Source organism: Phoca vitulina, unplaced genomic scaffold, assembly GCF_004348235.1.
Source record: "Phoca vitulina isolate PV1807 unplaced genomic scaffold, GSC_HSeal_1.0 scaffold32, whole genome shotgun sequence".
Taxonomy (NCBI): domain Eukaryota; kingdom Metazoa; phylum Chordata; class Mammalia; order Carnivora; family Phocidae; genus Phoca; species Phoca vitulina.
Window position 1 is genome coordinate 23972439 of NW_022589735.1, and position 15573 is coordinate 23988011.

At 36.3% G+C, this 15573-nt stretch overlaps 1 protein-coding gene across 4 annotated transcripts in view; it reads right to left on the reverse strand.

Moving 5' to 3' along the window:
• The window catches only part of YTHDC2 (YTH domain containing 2), a 69765-nt gene that overhangs the window by 46826 nt on the left and 7366 nt on the right, over positions 1–15573 (reverse strand). For 3 of the 4 annotated variants that reach the window (XR_004301901.1, XM_032425052.1, XM_032425051.1), the window contains exons 3-9: positions 12339–12535; positions 10856–11055; positions 7945–8111; positions 7082–7184; positions 6043–6199; positions 3075–3182; positions 957–1105 (exon numbers count right to left, since the gene is read on the reverse strand). Coding sequence is in view for 3 of the 4 variants with exons in the window: in XM_032425052.1 (XP_032280943.1) it covers positions 957–1105; positions 3075–3182; positions 6043–6199; positions 7082–7184; positions 7945–8111; positions 10856–11055; positions 12339–12535 (1081 nt within the window). In the remaining variant the exon portion in view is untranslated. The remainder of the gene's footprint in view (positions 1–956; positions 1106–3074; positions 3183–6042; positions 6200–7081; positions 7185–7944; positions 8112–10855; positions 11056–12338; positions 12536–15573) is intronic. The other variant, XM_032425053.1, reaches the window with a different exon arrangement.

The following is a 15573-nucleotide window of genomic DNA, read 5'->3' on the forward strand; positions in this document are numbered from 1 at the left end:
TTCTATGGGGCTTTAAAAGTTCCTGAGGTGACGATCATGCACAGCCAGGCTTAAGAAACACTAATTTAATGGTCAAAATGCTGTTCACTGAACCAAAAGGATGTTCCCCATACTACCTAACAACTTCTAAACATTCTTCAAAAGCATTTTTAGAAACATGTATAGTTCATTTGGATGCATTAGAACTTAAAACATATCTGCTTAGGTGACTGCATATATACCTTCTCATGCTCAAAACAGGTAAAATTTTCTAAAAAGTAAACAAGCCCAGCAATATTTTGCATCACACTAATCACCAATGCCTTTTAAAGAATTCTAAACCAGAATGAAAGACCAGAAGACGCCTAGGAAACCAGCTAGTTCCAGTTTTCAAACAGATTCCATGAAACCCAAGGTAGCAGAGGCCCCACTGAGGGATGGGGGTGGACACTGAGGATGAGCACGCTGGGCTTCTATGAAATATTTCATTTGTAAAAGATGCTGTAGCAAAATAGAAAAAAGAAAAGGAGCAGAGAAGAGACTGAGGTCTACAGTGTGTAAGTGATTTTATAAAGTCACACAGCTGGCTGGTGGATTATGTGCTCTAATATCAAGAGTCTTTTCTCAATTTTCTCTTAACTGAGCTTATCTTACATTGTTTAGCTCACAGGTTCTTAAACTTTTGAGATGATAAAATATCAGACTAATAATGTATATGTATAATATCTATAACTATTTTCTTCCAAAAATTTATTTTATTGAAATAATTTAAACTGAGAACAAAATAATAAAAGACGCTGCATTATTTGCCAAAAAAAAGTACATTAGAAAGTTGTTCTGAAAAAATAGGTTGTAGCCTAAGATAAACTAAGAGAATTACACTGTAATAATGCAGTAACAATTATAATCTCATAAGATGTTCTTTAAACTGTACGATTTTCACTCAAAATATCAGTGTGAAACCAACAAGGTCTTACCAACTGGCTGAAGACAGCATCACCACCGTCATCCAATAAATCATACTCTTCAGTCACATTGGGAACAGTTCTCTGCCTCTGAGACTCAGGCTTGAAAGTATTCTCTTGAGCGGAATACCATTCTGTAAGGGTGGTTTGCTGTTTCTCTTCTAAATTAGTAACAAAAGAAAGAATAAGCAGATAAATGCTTTATTTTGGGGAATATATTCCTTTGTTTAAAAAAATTAAGTGAGCTTGGGGGCGCCTGGGTGGCTCAGTCGTTAGGCGTCTGCCTTCAGCTCAGGTCATGATCCCAGGATCCTGGGATCAAGCCCTGCATCAGGCTCCCTGCTCAGTGGAGAATCTGCTTCTCCTGCTCTCTCTCTGTGTCAAATAAAGAAATAAAATCTTTAAAAAAAAAAAAAAATTAAGTGAGTTTGAAAATACTTAGAAGTTGGCCTAATTTTGAAGTTACTTTTTCAAAATACATTATCAAGAAACATTTAGTAAAATGTGTTATGCGGAACCTTAAGGACACATGAAACTGCTTAAAAACATCATCTAGTTCGTGTTATTAGTGAGAAGTTTACTTCTAAGTAAGTCCAAATTCAAAGAACGGTATTTTAGCCATACACTAAATATTGCTTAAGTCAGTGACTAATATTCATACAGCACTGTGTAGAAAACCATTTACTGAACTTCTACCACCATGCCAGTTGCTTGAGATAAAAATTATACACCATTTTCACCTTCAAAAGTTTAAAGATATAGTTTTATGATCTGCATACTAGTGCTCCAGCACTGCACTGTGAAATAGGCACTGCTAGTTGCTTTTCTTCAGGTGGATAATCCAAAGAACTTAAGATACCGGTCTAAGGTCATACAGACTAAACAAAGAAATCAAAGCTTGAAGCCAAATCTTCTATCATGAATAATGTAGTTAAAAGTCAGCAAAAAAGAGGGTGCCTGGGTGGCTCAGTTGGTTAAGCGACTGCCTTCGGCTCAGGTCATGATCCTGGAGTCCCTGGATCTAGTCCCGCATCGGGCTCCCTGCTCAGCAGGGAGTCTGCTTCTCCCTCTGACCCTAACCCCTCTCATGTGCTCTCTCTCATTCTCTCTCTCTCAAATAAATAAATAAAAGCTTAAAAAAAAAAGTCAGCAAAAAAGAATCTCACCCTAACTCAAAAGCTGAGAGATAAGTGTAAGTCATGATAAGAGATGTATTAATGGGCAAATAATGCTAAATTCTAAGTACAGATGCAACTCATAACAAAATCAAGATTTGAGGGGTGCCTGGGTGGCTCGGTTGGTTAAGCATCCAACTCCTGATTTGGGCTCAGGTCATGATCTCAGGGTCGCGAGATCGAGCCCCGCATCAGGCTCCATGATGAACGTGGAGACTGCTTGGGATTCTCTCTCTCCCTCTCCTTCTACCACTCTGCACCCCCTACCCCTGCACTCAGGCTCACTCTCTCTAAAAAAAAAAAAAAAAAGTCAAGATTTAAAGACTTGACATTTGTATCAAAGATGAGCTTGTTATCACTCACATGCTACTCTTTTCAATCCTTCCGCCCACTCCCCACTCCCGTCCCATGAGCTCTGCTGTGGCATACCGCACTCTTACCATACGTGGCCTATCACATATGCAGCAGCACATACTCTTCTGCCTCCTTACAACACTGGTTGCATCTCTGGATACGGACACACTCCTCCTCAACCCTGGCATCCACTTTGAATTCCTCTCTACAGATTATAATTTATGGGCATAAACCACAATGTAAAAAGTACACTTGGGACAGGGCGCCTGGGTGGCTCAGTTGGTTAAGCAACTGCCTTCGGCTCAGGTCATGATCCTGGAGTCCTGGGATCGAGTCCCGCATCGGGCTCCCTGCTCAGCGGGGAGTCTGCTTCTCCCTCTGACCCTCCCCCCTCTCATGCTCTCTCTATCTCATTCTCTCTCTCAAATAAATAAATAAAATCTTAAAAAAAAAAAAAAAAGTACACTTGGGACAGAATTCTAATATAATATTATACAATTATATACAAAGGAAAAAACTTTCAAGTGTCCTTGTACCTCCACAGTATAATACTCTAAAAACCCAGTATCAATAGTACTTTATTATTTGATAAAAAGCTTACCTCGTTGTTTTTCCTTTTTGTATTTTAGCATTTCTTTGTTTGTGTATCCAGTAGTTCTTAAGATGTCTTCCAGAAACATTTCTTTTACTTCAAATGGTCTTCCCTGTACTAAATAACAGGAATACTTTAAAGAGTCGATTTGCATCTTAGAGATAATATACATAAAAACATGAGAATACTGAGTTAATGAACCTGAGTATAAAATCCAGATGCAATTCCACAGGGCAAGTCATCCTCATGATACTGTAAACATAATTCTGATTTTTATGTTACAGAACTGTTCATTTGCCTATTTCTTCCAGGGTGTATGACCTACTTATCATGTGTTTGCCATCATGCTAGGCACCAGGAATACAAATCCTAAGAAGAAGCACAGCTGTGTCCTCATCTCCTGAAGCTTACGTACTAGCAAGGGAGACAAACATTAATCCAATAATCCAGAATATAAATGTAAAAACAGAGTTGTAATAAGTCCTCTTAGAGAGAAGTACAAGATACCATGACATAATGGGGGATCTGAATGAGTTAAGGAAATCATTTTCTTAGAGAAGATGAAGACCAAGAGAAGGGGTAAACAAAATACTAAACTAATAGGAGAGAAGAAAGTGTACAATGAAGAAAATAAAAGCACATGCAAACATCTATGTTGGGAAAGAGTATGATATTTTCAAGAAACTAAACGGCCAAGCTAGTCGGAATATGGCAGGAGACAGGGAGTAAAGAAGGGACTGCAGTTCGAGATGAGGCAAGTCTTATTAAGGATCTAGCTCTTCATCCTGAGATAAAGGTTATCCAAAGTCTTAAGCTCAAGAGTGTGTTCAACATCCTTGGAATTCCATGTCAGAAAAGACCACTCTGGCTGCAATGGACAGCACAGATTTAAAACAGAGCAGAAGGGATGGAACTGACTGGATCATTCCAATAATTCACATGAAAGAGAACAACATTTGAATGAAACTGGTGATGATAAAAATGAAAAAATACAGACTCTAGAGATAGTCAGAAAGTAAAATTCGCAGAACTCAGCACTAAATTGGATGTGGAGGAATGATAAGAAGCATCAACCATGTTTCTTGGATGTCTGGCTCACAAAACTGGGTAGATGATGATGTCATTCTCTGAAGTAACAAGGAAAGCTGAAAGCCACAGGTTGGCCGGTTGGAGTTGGGGTTTGGTGTCAGACACGTCAAACGTGAGGTGCCAAAACGAGCTTCCAGTTAGCAGACATTTACATTTTATGTATCTTATCATCCAAGAATATTATGAGAAGACAGACAGGTTTGCGCCTTAGGTGACTAGGTTGATGGTAGGATTAACTAAAATGGGCAACAAATGGGAAGTAGATTTTGTAGAAGAGATTAAATATTTAGCTTGGGACATATTAGAGATGAGCTGCTTATAAGACATCCAAGCCCAAAGCCCTGGAGATTAGTTTGAATTGGAAATGAGGATTCAGGAGTCATGAGTATAAAAAAGAAAGTAGAAGCCAAGGGCGTGAATAAGAGCTTCCAGGGAAACTACCCGTTTATCTCCAGTACCTAGTAGAGTACAGCACGGAGCAGGAAAAAAGAGGAAAAACAAATGGAAGAAGGGAAGGGAAGGTGAGTAAGGAAGAGAAAAAAAGAAAATGGATCAGGGGAGGAATCCCATAAAATACCAACATAAGCACACAAAGGAGACCGTGACAGTATCGGCTCTAATGCAGAATACAAGACTTAGGAGGCGGTGTTGTCAATTACACTGAGATTGAGCATTTCCCACCCAAAAAGGGGGGGGGGGGGAGGCAACCATGAGAAATACAGAAAACTTAAGATCTTTGTGCAAAATTTAAATAGTAGGCTTTGCAATTAAATCAGTATCAAAACAATACTGGTAAGAATGCACAAATGAACAGCCCCATGCACTACAGAAATACATATAAATCATTTCAGCTCTCTGAAAAAGTACAGTGGCAAAATCTGTTAAAATTAAGAACAAATACAGTCTTTTTACTCAACAATGTTAGTTTCAGGAATCTCTCCCTAGAAATAAGAGCACCAGTATATAAGGATATATACACAAGGATGTTTATTACAACACTGTTTATGGTGGGAGGAGAGGAGAGTCTAGAACCAACCTGAGTGTCCAAAGATAAATGGTTAAATAAATCATAGTACATGCGTATTATGAAATATTACAACAGCTGCTTAAAATAATGAACTACATCAAAAAAAATAATGAACTACATCTACAGCTACTACACTGGAGGATTTTTCATGATGTACTGTCATATGTCAATTTGCTTTAGCAAATTGCAAACTAATGTATAAGGCATGTGCTCATTTCTCAAACCAATTTCTGTATATCTCAGGTATATGGATCTATTTGCATAAGTTGTATGAGCATGGACAACATGAGAAAGGGTATACAGGAGGCTTTAACCTCAAGTAATCTCAGGAAAGTGAGACATAAACTGGAAAGAGGATGGGCAATTTTGAACCTCTCTCCTATATATATTTGTACTATATCATTGAGGTAAACACATACAACTTTTTCAATTTTTAAGGAGGAATTTAATAATTTTTTTAAAAGATCGGTGTTAAAACAAGTTTGGATTAAAGGACAAGAGAAAAGTGAAGTGGCAGTCTATGTAGAAGTACATAGGAAATAAACATGCAAGCGTAGACTACTCTTTCAAGAAGTCTAGCAACAAAGGGGAAACTGGAGGACAGAATTAAAGGATACAGGACCAAAATAAAGCACATTTCCTTTTAAGACAGGAGAACTGCCCTCCCAACACAGTCCCAAAGAGTGTGGATGGAAAAGGAGTAGATGAAGATCTAGAGAGTTTTTGAGGCATACCTCAGAGAAAAGAGAAATGGATGCTCTCTACTTCAGACCATTCCCAACTCCTATTACAATAAATATAATCATGCCAAAAAGTATACCTTCATAAAAATCCTAGAAGAAATCTGATCATTTAACTTACTATATATCACTGGACAACTTCCAAAATATCTTATAAAAAGATTTACATCCAAGGCGGCACTAGAAAGAATAAGTTTCAAAGTTGGGTGCTTTTGCAAAAGATCTCTTAACTTCGTAAGTAAAAAATCACTAAATCGATCCCTTTCGTGTACTTCATCCTGCAATAAACAAAAATAAAACCATGGAATAGTTAAAACATTATGGATGACTAAGTCTTTAAAATTATGGAGCTGCTAGGTTTTATACTAATTCAAATTAAATGTGAATAAGGCCAATCAGTACTCATGAAAATTTTGTATTATGGACAATTCAGAAATAATCAGACATCAACAACCACTGTGGGTAACAAAGCACTGCCTCTTAGAAGATATAAAAGACACACAAACTACAACAAATTCTGAATTACTGGAGTCTAATTTGATGTACTTTTAATACATACAAAATATATTTAAATATGCTTCCGTTAGCATCGGGCACAGGTGCACCCTTTGGTTTGAATGCACGGAACTAATAAGTTTCCAAAAACTGCTTATTGCAAACTTATACAATTTAATCTAATGTTTTCCTGACACAAACTCGAGAAAAACTTAGAATTTAATAAGGTGGTAATTCATCTACTTCATCAGCAGCTACTTAATTTAGCAGCTTAACTATGAAATTAAATGACTACTAAGTGTACCCCTAAGACTGGGAAATACATATTAGCTAAAGGAGGAATCAGGTGACTAAGCACAGAGAAAAAAGAAAACTTTCACCATTCTGGGGAATGCTAAGCACGTGTATCATTTTCCCATGTAAAAACCACTTTTGAAAAAACTTACCTACTTACTTTATTTGCCCTCATAAAACCTGACAGTAAGAATATCTCTACTTAATACAAGTATTTACATCTAACAATTATAGGCAATAAAAAGTAACTTGATTATAATAGCTGTTCAAAAAAATTGGTTCTCATGCATACCCTATCCTAAAAATGTCATTATATATTCAAAGCTTTAAACAATCTGAGTTATATATGGCAAACTCAGCAATATTCTTACCACAATAACATGTGTCACAGTTGACAATGTACTATCTCCTGCCATCAACGTACGAAGCAATACCCCATTAGTGCAAAATGTCAGAAGTGTCTTTGGAGAAACCCTTTTTAAAAAAATAAAAATAAAGCGTGCAATTACAACTCTTATATGTAATGAAAACATGATCACATTAAATGTTAGTCTTGTATGTACTTTAACAAAGGTTACTTAAGGTTACTAATATAATGGTAAACTGGTATGCATGCTTTATGACCCAAGTTATGTGAAATATGTATTTCATACCTGATAACTTTCAAAATTTTTATTACTAACAGCCTTTAATTAATTGATTATTTTGTTAAGGAACCATAAATTGATTTTTTTTAAAAAAACCTTTAACACTTGTTGCTCAGGGGAAAAAAGTGCATCATAAGTGAGCAGCTTTCTGAATTACTATATCCAAACTACTGAGAACAAAGAAACAGTACCACTCATCAAGAAGGTACTACTAGTACCACTTCTAATAATCAATTCCGTTACTACCATTTATTGTTTACTATAAACTTCACATCAAACCTGGGCTCTAGCTGCTTTTATTGGCCCATTTTATAGATGAGAAAACCAAGGTTCAAAGAGGTGAAATAACTTGTATTTGATCATAAAACTATGAAACGGGCTTTGTATCTACGGCCCAACTCTTTCTTAAGCTATGTATTCAAAACCTTACTAAGTTCAGTCATGACCTCAACATCTTATCAAAGACTTACTTGAAGCAAAATGATCATCTAATTTTTCAACCAACATATCCTCTGTATTTAGTGAAATAGAAACATTAGTCTTTTCGAAGAATGATCGAAGACAGGCTACAGGAGAACCGGCATTACCTGCTTTCTAACCGGATCTGATATCCAATTGTTTGACCAATCCTTTCCCTTCTTTCTGCAGCAACTCTTTCGGCCACAGCAATTGCTGCTAACCGTCTTGGCTGGGTACAAAATATACGGCAGGGGATACCATTTTTAAAGCAATCATCTAAAAGGAACTGAGGAATCTGAAATGAAAGTTTTAAAGTCCTATGAGATGACATGATTGTATACCCAGAAGGTCCAAGTCAACCACAATGGAAAAACTACTGGAACTAAAAAAAAAGTTCTGTGACATGTCCTAACATAAAATAATCATAAAATCAACAACTTTCACGTAACTTCTAACAATCAACTAGGAAATGTAACTTTAAAACATCTTTTTCACAAGAGAAACTAAAATATTAAACACAAATTCACACACAGAGCCCCTACGTGGCTCAGTTGGTTAAGCGTCCAACTCCTGATTTTGATTTCGGCCCAGGTCATGATCTCAGAGTTATGAGATCGAACACCCATGTCCGGCTCTGCCCTGGGGGTAGAGTCTGCTTAAGATTCTCTCTCTCCAGGGCGCCTGGGTGGCTCAGTCGTTAAGCGTCTGCCTTTGGCTCATGTCATAATCCCAGGGTCCTGGGATCGAGCCCCACATCGGGCTCCCTGCTCCGCGGGAAGCCTGCTTCTCCCTCTCCCACTCCCCCTGCTTGTGTTCCCTCTCTCGCTGTCTCTCTCTCTCTGCCAAATAAATAAATAAAGTCTTAAAAAAAAAAAAAAAACAGAAATACATACTCCCAAGTTTCTGACAAAAATGCATGGAGAGGGACACCTGGGTGGCTCAGTCAGTTGAGCATCTGCCTTTCGCTCAGGTCATGATCCCAGCATCCTGGGATTGAGTCCCGGCATCGGGCTCCTTGCTCAGTGGGGAGCCTGCTTCTCTGTCTGCCTGCTCTGCCTGCCACTGCCCCTGCTAGTGCTCTCTCTCTGACGAATAAATAAAATCTTAAAAAAAAAAAAAAAAGAAAGAAAAAGTACATGGAGAGTAGCAAGAGAATTAGAAATCTTTCACTTTCTATGTACTATTTTCCATAATGTTTGAATTTTACATAATGAACATGAACAATGAACATGAAAATGCAAAAGGCAATTAACTTCCTAATGCTACTAAAGGCAAGATGAAACTGGTCAATGATATGAACTTTAAATTCTATTTATATTTCATAAAACAGACACATCAGTAATTTTACTTTAACTCCTCAAATAAGATGCGATCATTTCTTAGATGTAAACCCATTAGATTAATAGTTTCTTCTTGAAAAGCAAAAAGCAAATAATTCATTTCTAATTAAATTCTCAAGTATCTTCATACCTATTAAATGATATACATAATTGTGAAAATAAGCATACTTAATGCCCATATACAAAGATCATTTAGCAAGAATATTCAAATAATTTAAATGAAAACATATTTGTTATATTTGTCAAAACTTTCATAATCTCTGTTCAGTGTATGTGCTGCCAAAGTGAACACTCATAATCTCTGTTCAATATAATTAGAACCGGTACAATTAAAACCTACTGGTAAAACTTACTCTAATACTAAAACAATCAACAACTGAACAGATTCTCTGGAATGACTCCATGGAATTTCAATTAATCATAAAAGGACTCACACCGAAGAAAAATCTTATATATTGTGCTCAGATAAAAATTTCATCATGTTTTTCCTTATTTAGTTTTAAAGGCTCAAGTTTTAGGGATAGTTATACTTCTGTAAAAATGGTTAAGTCCTTCAAGTAAATAAGTGGTAAACTTTATAGTCAACTTTGCCTCCACTCCCTTGCCTTACCTATGGACTAGGTTTATTACACCAACAAATATGACCATAGGAAATGTTAAGCAATTGTCAAAAGCAAATTTATGTGTCCATAAAAGAAAAGATGTAAAATTATATTGACTATTCTATCTGAATCTCTATCAAAAGCAAAGTAATTTTACTATTTTAACATGTGAACACGTAAAGAACATAAACAAGGTCAAATCACTATGCCATACTTACTTCCAATCTGTCACCCAGAAACTGCATAATGAAGTACTTTGATACTAAACATCCAGGTCAAATCTGTCATACTGATTCCATTCTACAGTCAACTTTATTTTTTTTAAGCTGTATTATAATTATTTTAATATTAAGGACTCTCCTTCTACACTTGTCACGAAGCCCAGGCTGGGTTAACAGTAATGAGTCCTGGAGACAATTACTTACACCCAACTCTGGACTTTCTGGTTATAAGCACTGTCTTTTCTACCTCAGCCGAAAACCCAGACTCCTGAGGCCTCAATCCCTGCCTCCCTATTCCCGGAAGATGCCAAAGCCAACCTATGTAGGAGGCTTTCTCAGAGGAGAAGACGACTTTGTCTTCCCAAAAGACAAACCCTCTACTTTGCTTTATGAGACGGATAGCAACCCCAAACCACAGACAGGTTGGGACCTGCGCAGGCCTCAATGTCTACAGTCGACTTTATATTAACACGTCATTATTAACACTGCTGTTAATTTAGCTGCTACGTACAAAACACTGATCAGCACGTTACAGACATCTCTAACCTTCACCGTAAATGGGAGCAATTATTAGCTCCATTTTACAAATGAGGGCTCTGGCTCACGGAGGTTACAAGACTAGCCTCGTCCATATTCCTTTATGATGCCCAATCACATCCCCATTTCTATTTAAATGAAGGCCCAATGTGCTAGCTTAAAAGTATTTTAAAACATTTCCTTTCTATAAATTCTCAAAATGTACTCTGAGTAATATCTCTGAAATAACCATTAAAGTAACCAAATGGGGGTCATTTTGGGTTAAAATACAAATTTGATATGAAACTATTCTGTGGGAAAAATATTTTTTCTTCCATAAACAACAAAGAAGAAACAAACCTGCGTAGTCTTTCCAGATCCAGTTTCTCCTACAATCAAAACTACTTTATTTTCTTTAATTATTTTAACAATTTCTTCTTGTTTCTCAAACACGGGCAGAGACTGCCTGAAAGAATCAAATTCAGATTCTCCTCTTTTCACTGGAATCTGAGGTATGCCATTGTTGAGTCGCCCGCTTGTTTTGCTCATTTCCCGGTTTTCTTTGAAAATGAATAAAAGAACAACAACAAAAAAAATTTATGGTCAACAATGTTTAAAAAGCGTGGAAAACAAAGATAAGTAATTTCCAATGTAATTCCATTCGAGTGTTTCCTCTCTACTCAGTCTACATGAAGTTAGCAAGCAATGCACGACTGCTGTACTCCTACGCCTAAGACTCTAAAAACAAGTTACAAATTTCAGTTATCAGTCAAAAAGCAAATTTCTAAAAGTATTTCTGGTGCACAGTGTTTACAAATGAACAAAAATCAACCACTCCATAACGACTAAAAATAAAACGGGATTCTGATATCCTAAAAGAGTTTTCATGCTTACTTCTATCAGTAACGACACAAAAAACTAAAATGGGAAACAATGTGCATTACAACGTCTGTTATGTACGATATGAAAACACATCGTGAAAAGAATAATATTCTGTATGTTTAAAGCTAAATATGTAAGATTATGTGATCAGTAGAATAATATGTGTAAATATAAGGTCCTAACTGAAAATTTTAGCTAGCATCTGCATTTAATTAATAAGCAGATAGGAATAAAAAAGAGACATGATGTTTTATATTCTTCACATAAATCAAAACATTTTAGAACTTAAATTCCTTGCTATCTAGGACCATGTATTTTCTACACTCTGCAAACCTTCCCCAACAGACAATGGAAATTATGCATATCTGTCGCTTTAGGTAAATAATAATTTTCTAAGAAGTTATTTTTCCAAATAATAAAATTACAACTACATTTTACCACCTAAATATATTATTTATCTACCTTTCAGGAAGTTAGTGTACTGAAGACTCTGTCCTCTTACCAGAAGCTAAAGCCCCAATTCAAAAGCTCACTCATTAGCATGTCTTGGCAGTGTAATACAGGAAGTCCAGACCCTGGAGTCAAATCCCAGCTCTGCGGTTTAGTGGCTGGTTGAGTAGCCTTGAACAAATTATTTAACTGCTCTGAGCCCATTTAATCACCCCTGGGATAGAGGAAATTCTTACCTTGGGAGAGTTGCCAGGAGGCCCTATGTAAAGAGTTTAGCATATGCCTAGCACACAATAGGAGCTCCATAAACGACAGCTGTCACTGGACACTTAGACTTGTCTAACTTCATCACGTGCCTTAACACTGCATTTCGTTCCAAAATTTTCACAGTTCTTGATTCAAACTGAGAAATTTCATTGCATCTTAGTTTTTTTTTTAATAAATTTAAAATGGTAAAAGAACAGTCATCAAATAATAGGATAGACAAGGAAGCTCCCCAGAAAATACATACCAGCTTCAACTGCAAACACATTTCCTCTTTCTGTTTTAGGCAGAAGTTCAGTACGCTCTTTATTGGTGACAGGAAATCTTTGAATTAGGCTCCTAACAGCATGTTTTGTATTATGAGTCAAATTACAGGTCATCATTGCATGAGCTGTTTCTGATCCATCTTTCTTCTTCACAGTTAGGTATCTATTTGCTCCCTTTCTGAATATTAATAAAAATCATTTATTTACTACATATAGTCAATTTGTTCACAAATGATGTATGCCTACTTAGAAAACACGTCTCAAGCAAAACATCGAAAAAAATCAAAATTCTTTGGGAGAAGATGCTGAAAATCCCAAAAAAAGTCAATAAGGAGGGGTTTGGTGCCGAAGTGGCCACAAGACCATTTTCAATTAAAATTTCAAACTGCTGCAAATCCAGTTTTTAAACCTCAAAAGTGGCCTACTTACCCACAAATGTTAAAGTTTGTCTTAGCAGACTTCATGGTGGATGAAACATCACCAGTTGGAAGCATACAGAGGGAGAAAACCAATCTGAACAACAGAATCTAAAAATGATAATAAAAAAATTATGGTTCACTCTCCAGACTAATATCACCCACTGAACGTTTCCATAGTATGCTGGTAATGTCACATCCCATGAAAACTGTTAAGAGAACCAAGCTTAGTGGCTGGACCAAAAAAGCATAAATCAACATTACTGGTAAGTATTTTCATATGCATCTTGGGAAAAAGAAATTTTTCAAAGCTTCGGGCTCTGGCCTTCAGTTATAAGGTAATGATGATTTATAGCTGTATTCAAATTATTTGACATAGGTATATTTGTTTCTTCAACTGGTCCAGGACCGACAACGTCTTTTACAACTTTTGTAGCTCCAAGAGCACCAGGTACAATGTTATACACACAGGAAGTCCTCAAATGTGTTTTGACTGATTTAATAATGCATGTCCATAATCTAGTAAAATAGAGTACTCGTAAAGCACTCAGGCTGTAAAACCATACCAACCTGGGTTTGAATTCTAGCTCTACCACTTAGCTGTGGGACTATAAGCAAATTATCTAAAAGCTCTGAGCTGAAGATAATAGTAATACCTGCCTCAAAGGATTATTCATATGACTAAAAAAGATAATGCATATAAAGGGCAACATCTGTTACAAAGTAAGTATTAAATGAATGAAAGCTATTATTATATAGTCTGGGGGAAAAATCACTTATTTTAAAAAGTTACCCAAAATATTTCATAAAATGTTTTACCATTTGTTACTGTCACTATCATATTACAGAAGTGAGCAACAAAGCCACAAATAAAATGAAAAGTACATGTACACTTTTCCTAATATTCATTAGATTTAAAACTTTTCAACAATATTTTCATTGTAAAAACAATAAAAAACTGGCGATTAACCTATAGTTTTAGCTGTCTAAGCCTTCTTAAGTGAGGTTTTTGTCTTTCGCCTTTTACCAAGATTTTTAATTTCTAGAAACTTTTTATGGAATGCTTTAATGAATTATAGATGTTCAGTACTGTCATCTACTCCTTAACAAGTGCTTAGTGATCTTTAAATTATGGGATAAAGACGAAATAATCAAATTTAACCTGATCTAGGAATTTCAGTTATTTCCATGGTAAATAAGAATTACTGGATTCTAAAGATAATCTCTGCAGTAGGTTCGTTTCCCAGGACCTTTCTGAAAATTCAGCACAGTCATTATAGACGCAATCATTCACTCCCCTCCTATGCCATTTATTTCATAAAACTTTTAACTACAGAAGGCAGGAAGTGTGCTGAAATGAACACTAGAGCCAAGAGTCAGGAGGCTTGTGTTCAACTAACTAGCTATGTGATCAAAAATCATTTTATTTCTCTAACACTATATACAAGTTAATTTAGAAATCTCTACTATTTCTATCAGCTCCAAGATGCTTTAATTTTCTTGAAAACTGTCTCTGGAAAGTTTTGCTGTATTTCACCTTTAACTAATTTTATTTCATTCATTCATTCATTCATTCAATCATTCATCATATATTGAGCACCTACTGTATGCCAGGCACTATGCTAGAAGCTGGGATTACAAAGTTGAGTAAAACATACTCTCCTCAACAAGCTCACAACTAAAATGGGTCAGATTCAAACTTTCCTAACATAAGTTGCCTACTACTAATACAGCATTTATGTACAAAAATAACTCACAGCAAGCATGTGTGAGTACTTAGCCATTACCATTTAAAATTTACTGAATTCATTTTGAACACAAATGGTGGGGTAGAAAGATATAACCAACTTCATGGTTTTTAAGTTTTAGTAAGATTCTACTTGTGGCTCTTAGTACTCATTCTTACCACATTCAGCACCATAGTGACACTGGTAAATGATAAAAAGATTAGTGAAATGTTTGGTAAAATATTTGTCTCGTTGTGAGGATGAAAACATTCAATACAGCAGAGATTTGTCCTACTTTGTAAACTAACACACTGAGATCTCATCATGCTTTCCTTCCAAAGTGGCACTATTCTTTGAAGAAAACCATTAAGGGATTCCTTTTCAAGGCAAAATTAACTAGAAACCACAATGTGGAAAAGATGCTAAACAAATTAATGTCACAATAATTTTTTCAAAATAAAATGCAAGCTCCACATGCGATTTTTAAACATAAATGTGCTAATATTACAGGCAAGAACATCATAACACCTAACTTTCAAAGTGTAAAAGTAATCAATACATGCTATCAGGAAGTTTCAGCATTTCAATGCCTTCTTCCTTTTAAAGATTTTATTTTTATTTATTGGACAGAGAGCGAGACAGCAAGAGAGGGAACACAAGCAGGAGGAGTGAGAGAGGAAGAAGCAGGCTTCCGGCTGAGCGTGGAGCCCAATGAGGGGCCCAATCCCAGAACCCTGGGATCATGACCCAACCCGAAGGCAGACGCTCAATGACTGAGCCACCCAGACACCCCTGGCTTCTTCCTTTTAAAGAAAAACTATTACCTCATCAAATTTGATGCAATTTTAATATGAATTTATCAATTTACACAGCATGTTACTGAACATTTAACTCAAATACAACCATATGCCTTACTATTCTCCACTCTCCAAATCTGTAAACAGTTTAAAAAATCAGCTAGGGGGCACCTGGGTGGCACAGTTGGTTAAGCACCCAACTCTTGGCTTCAGCTCAGGTCATAATCTCAGGGTTGTGAGATCGAGCCCCGTGTCCGGCTCAGTGCTGAGTGGGGA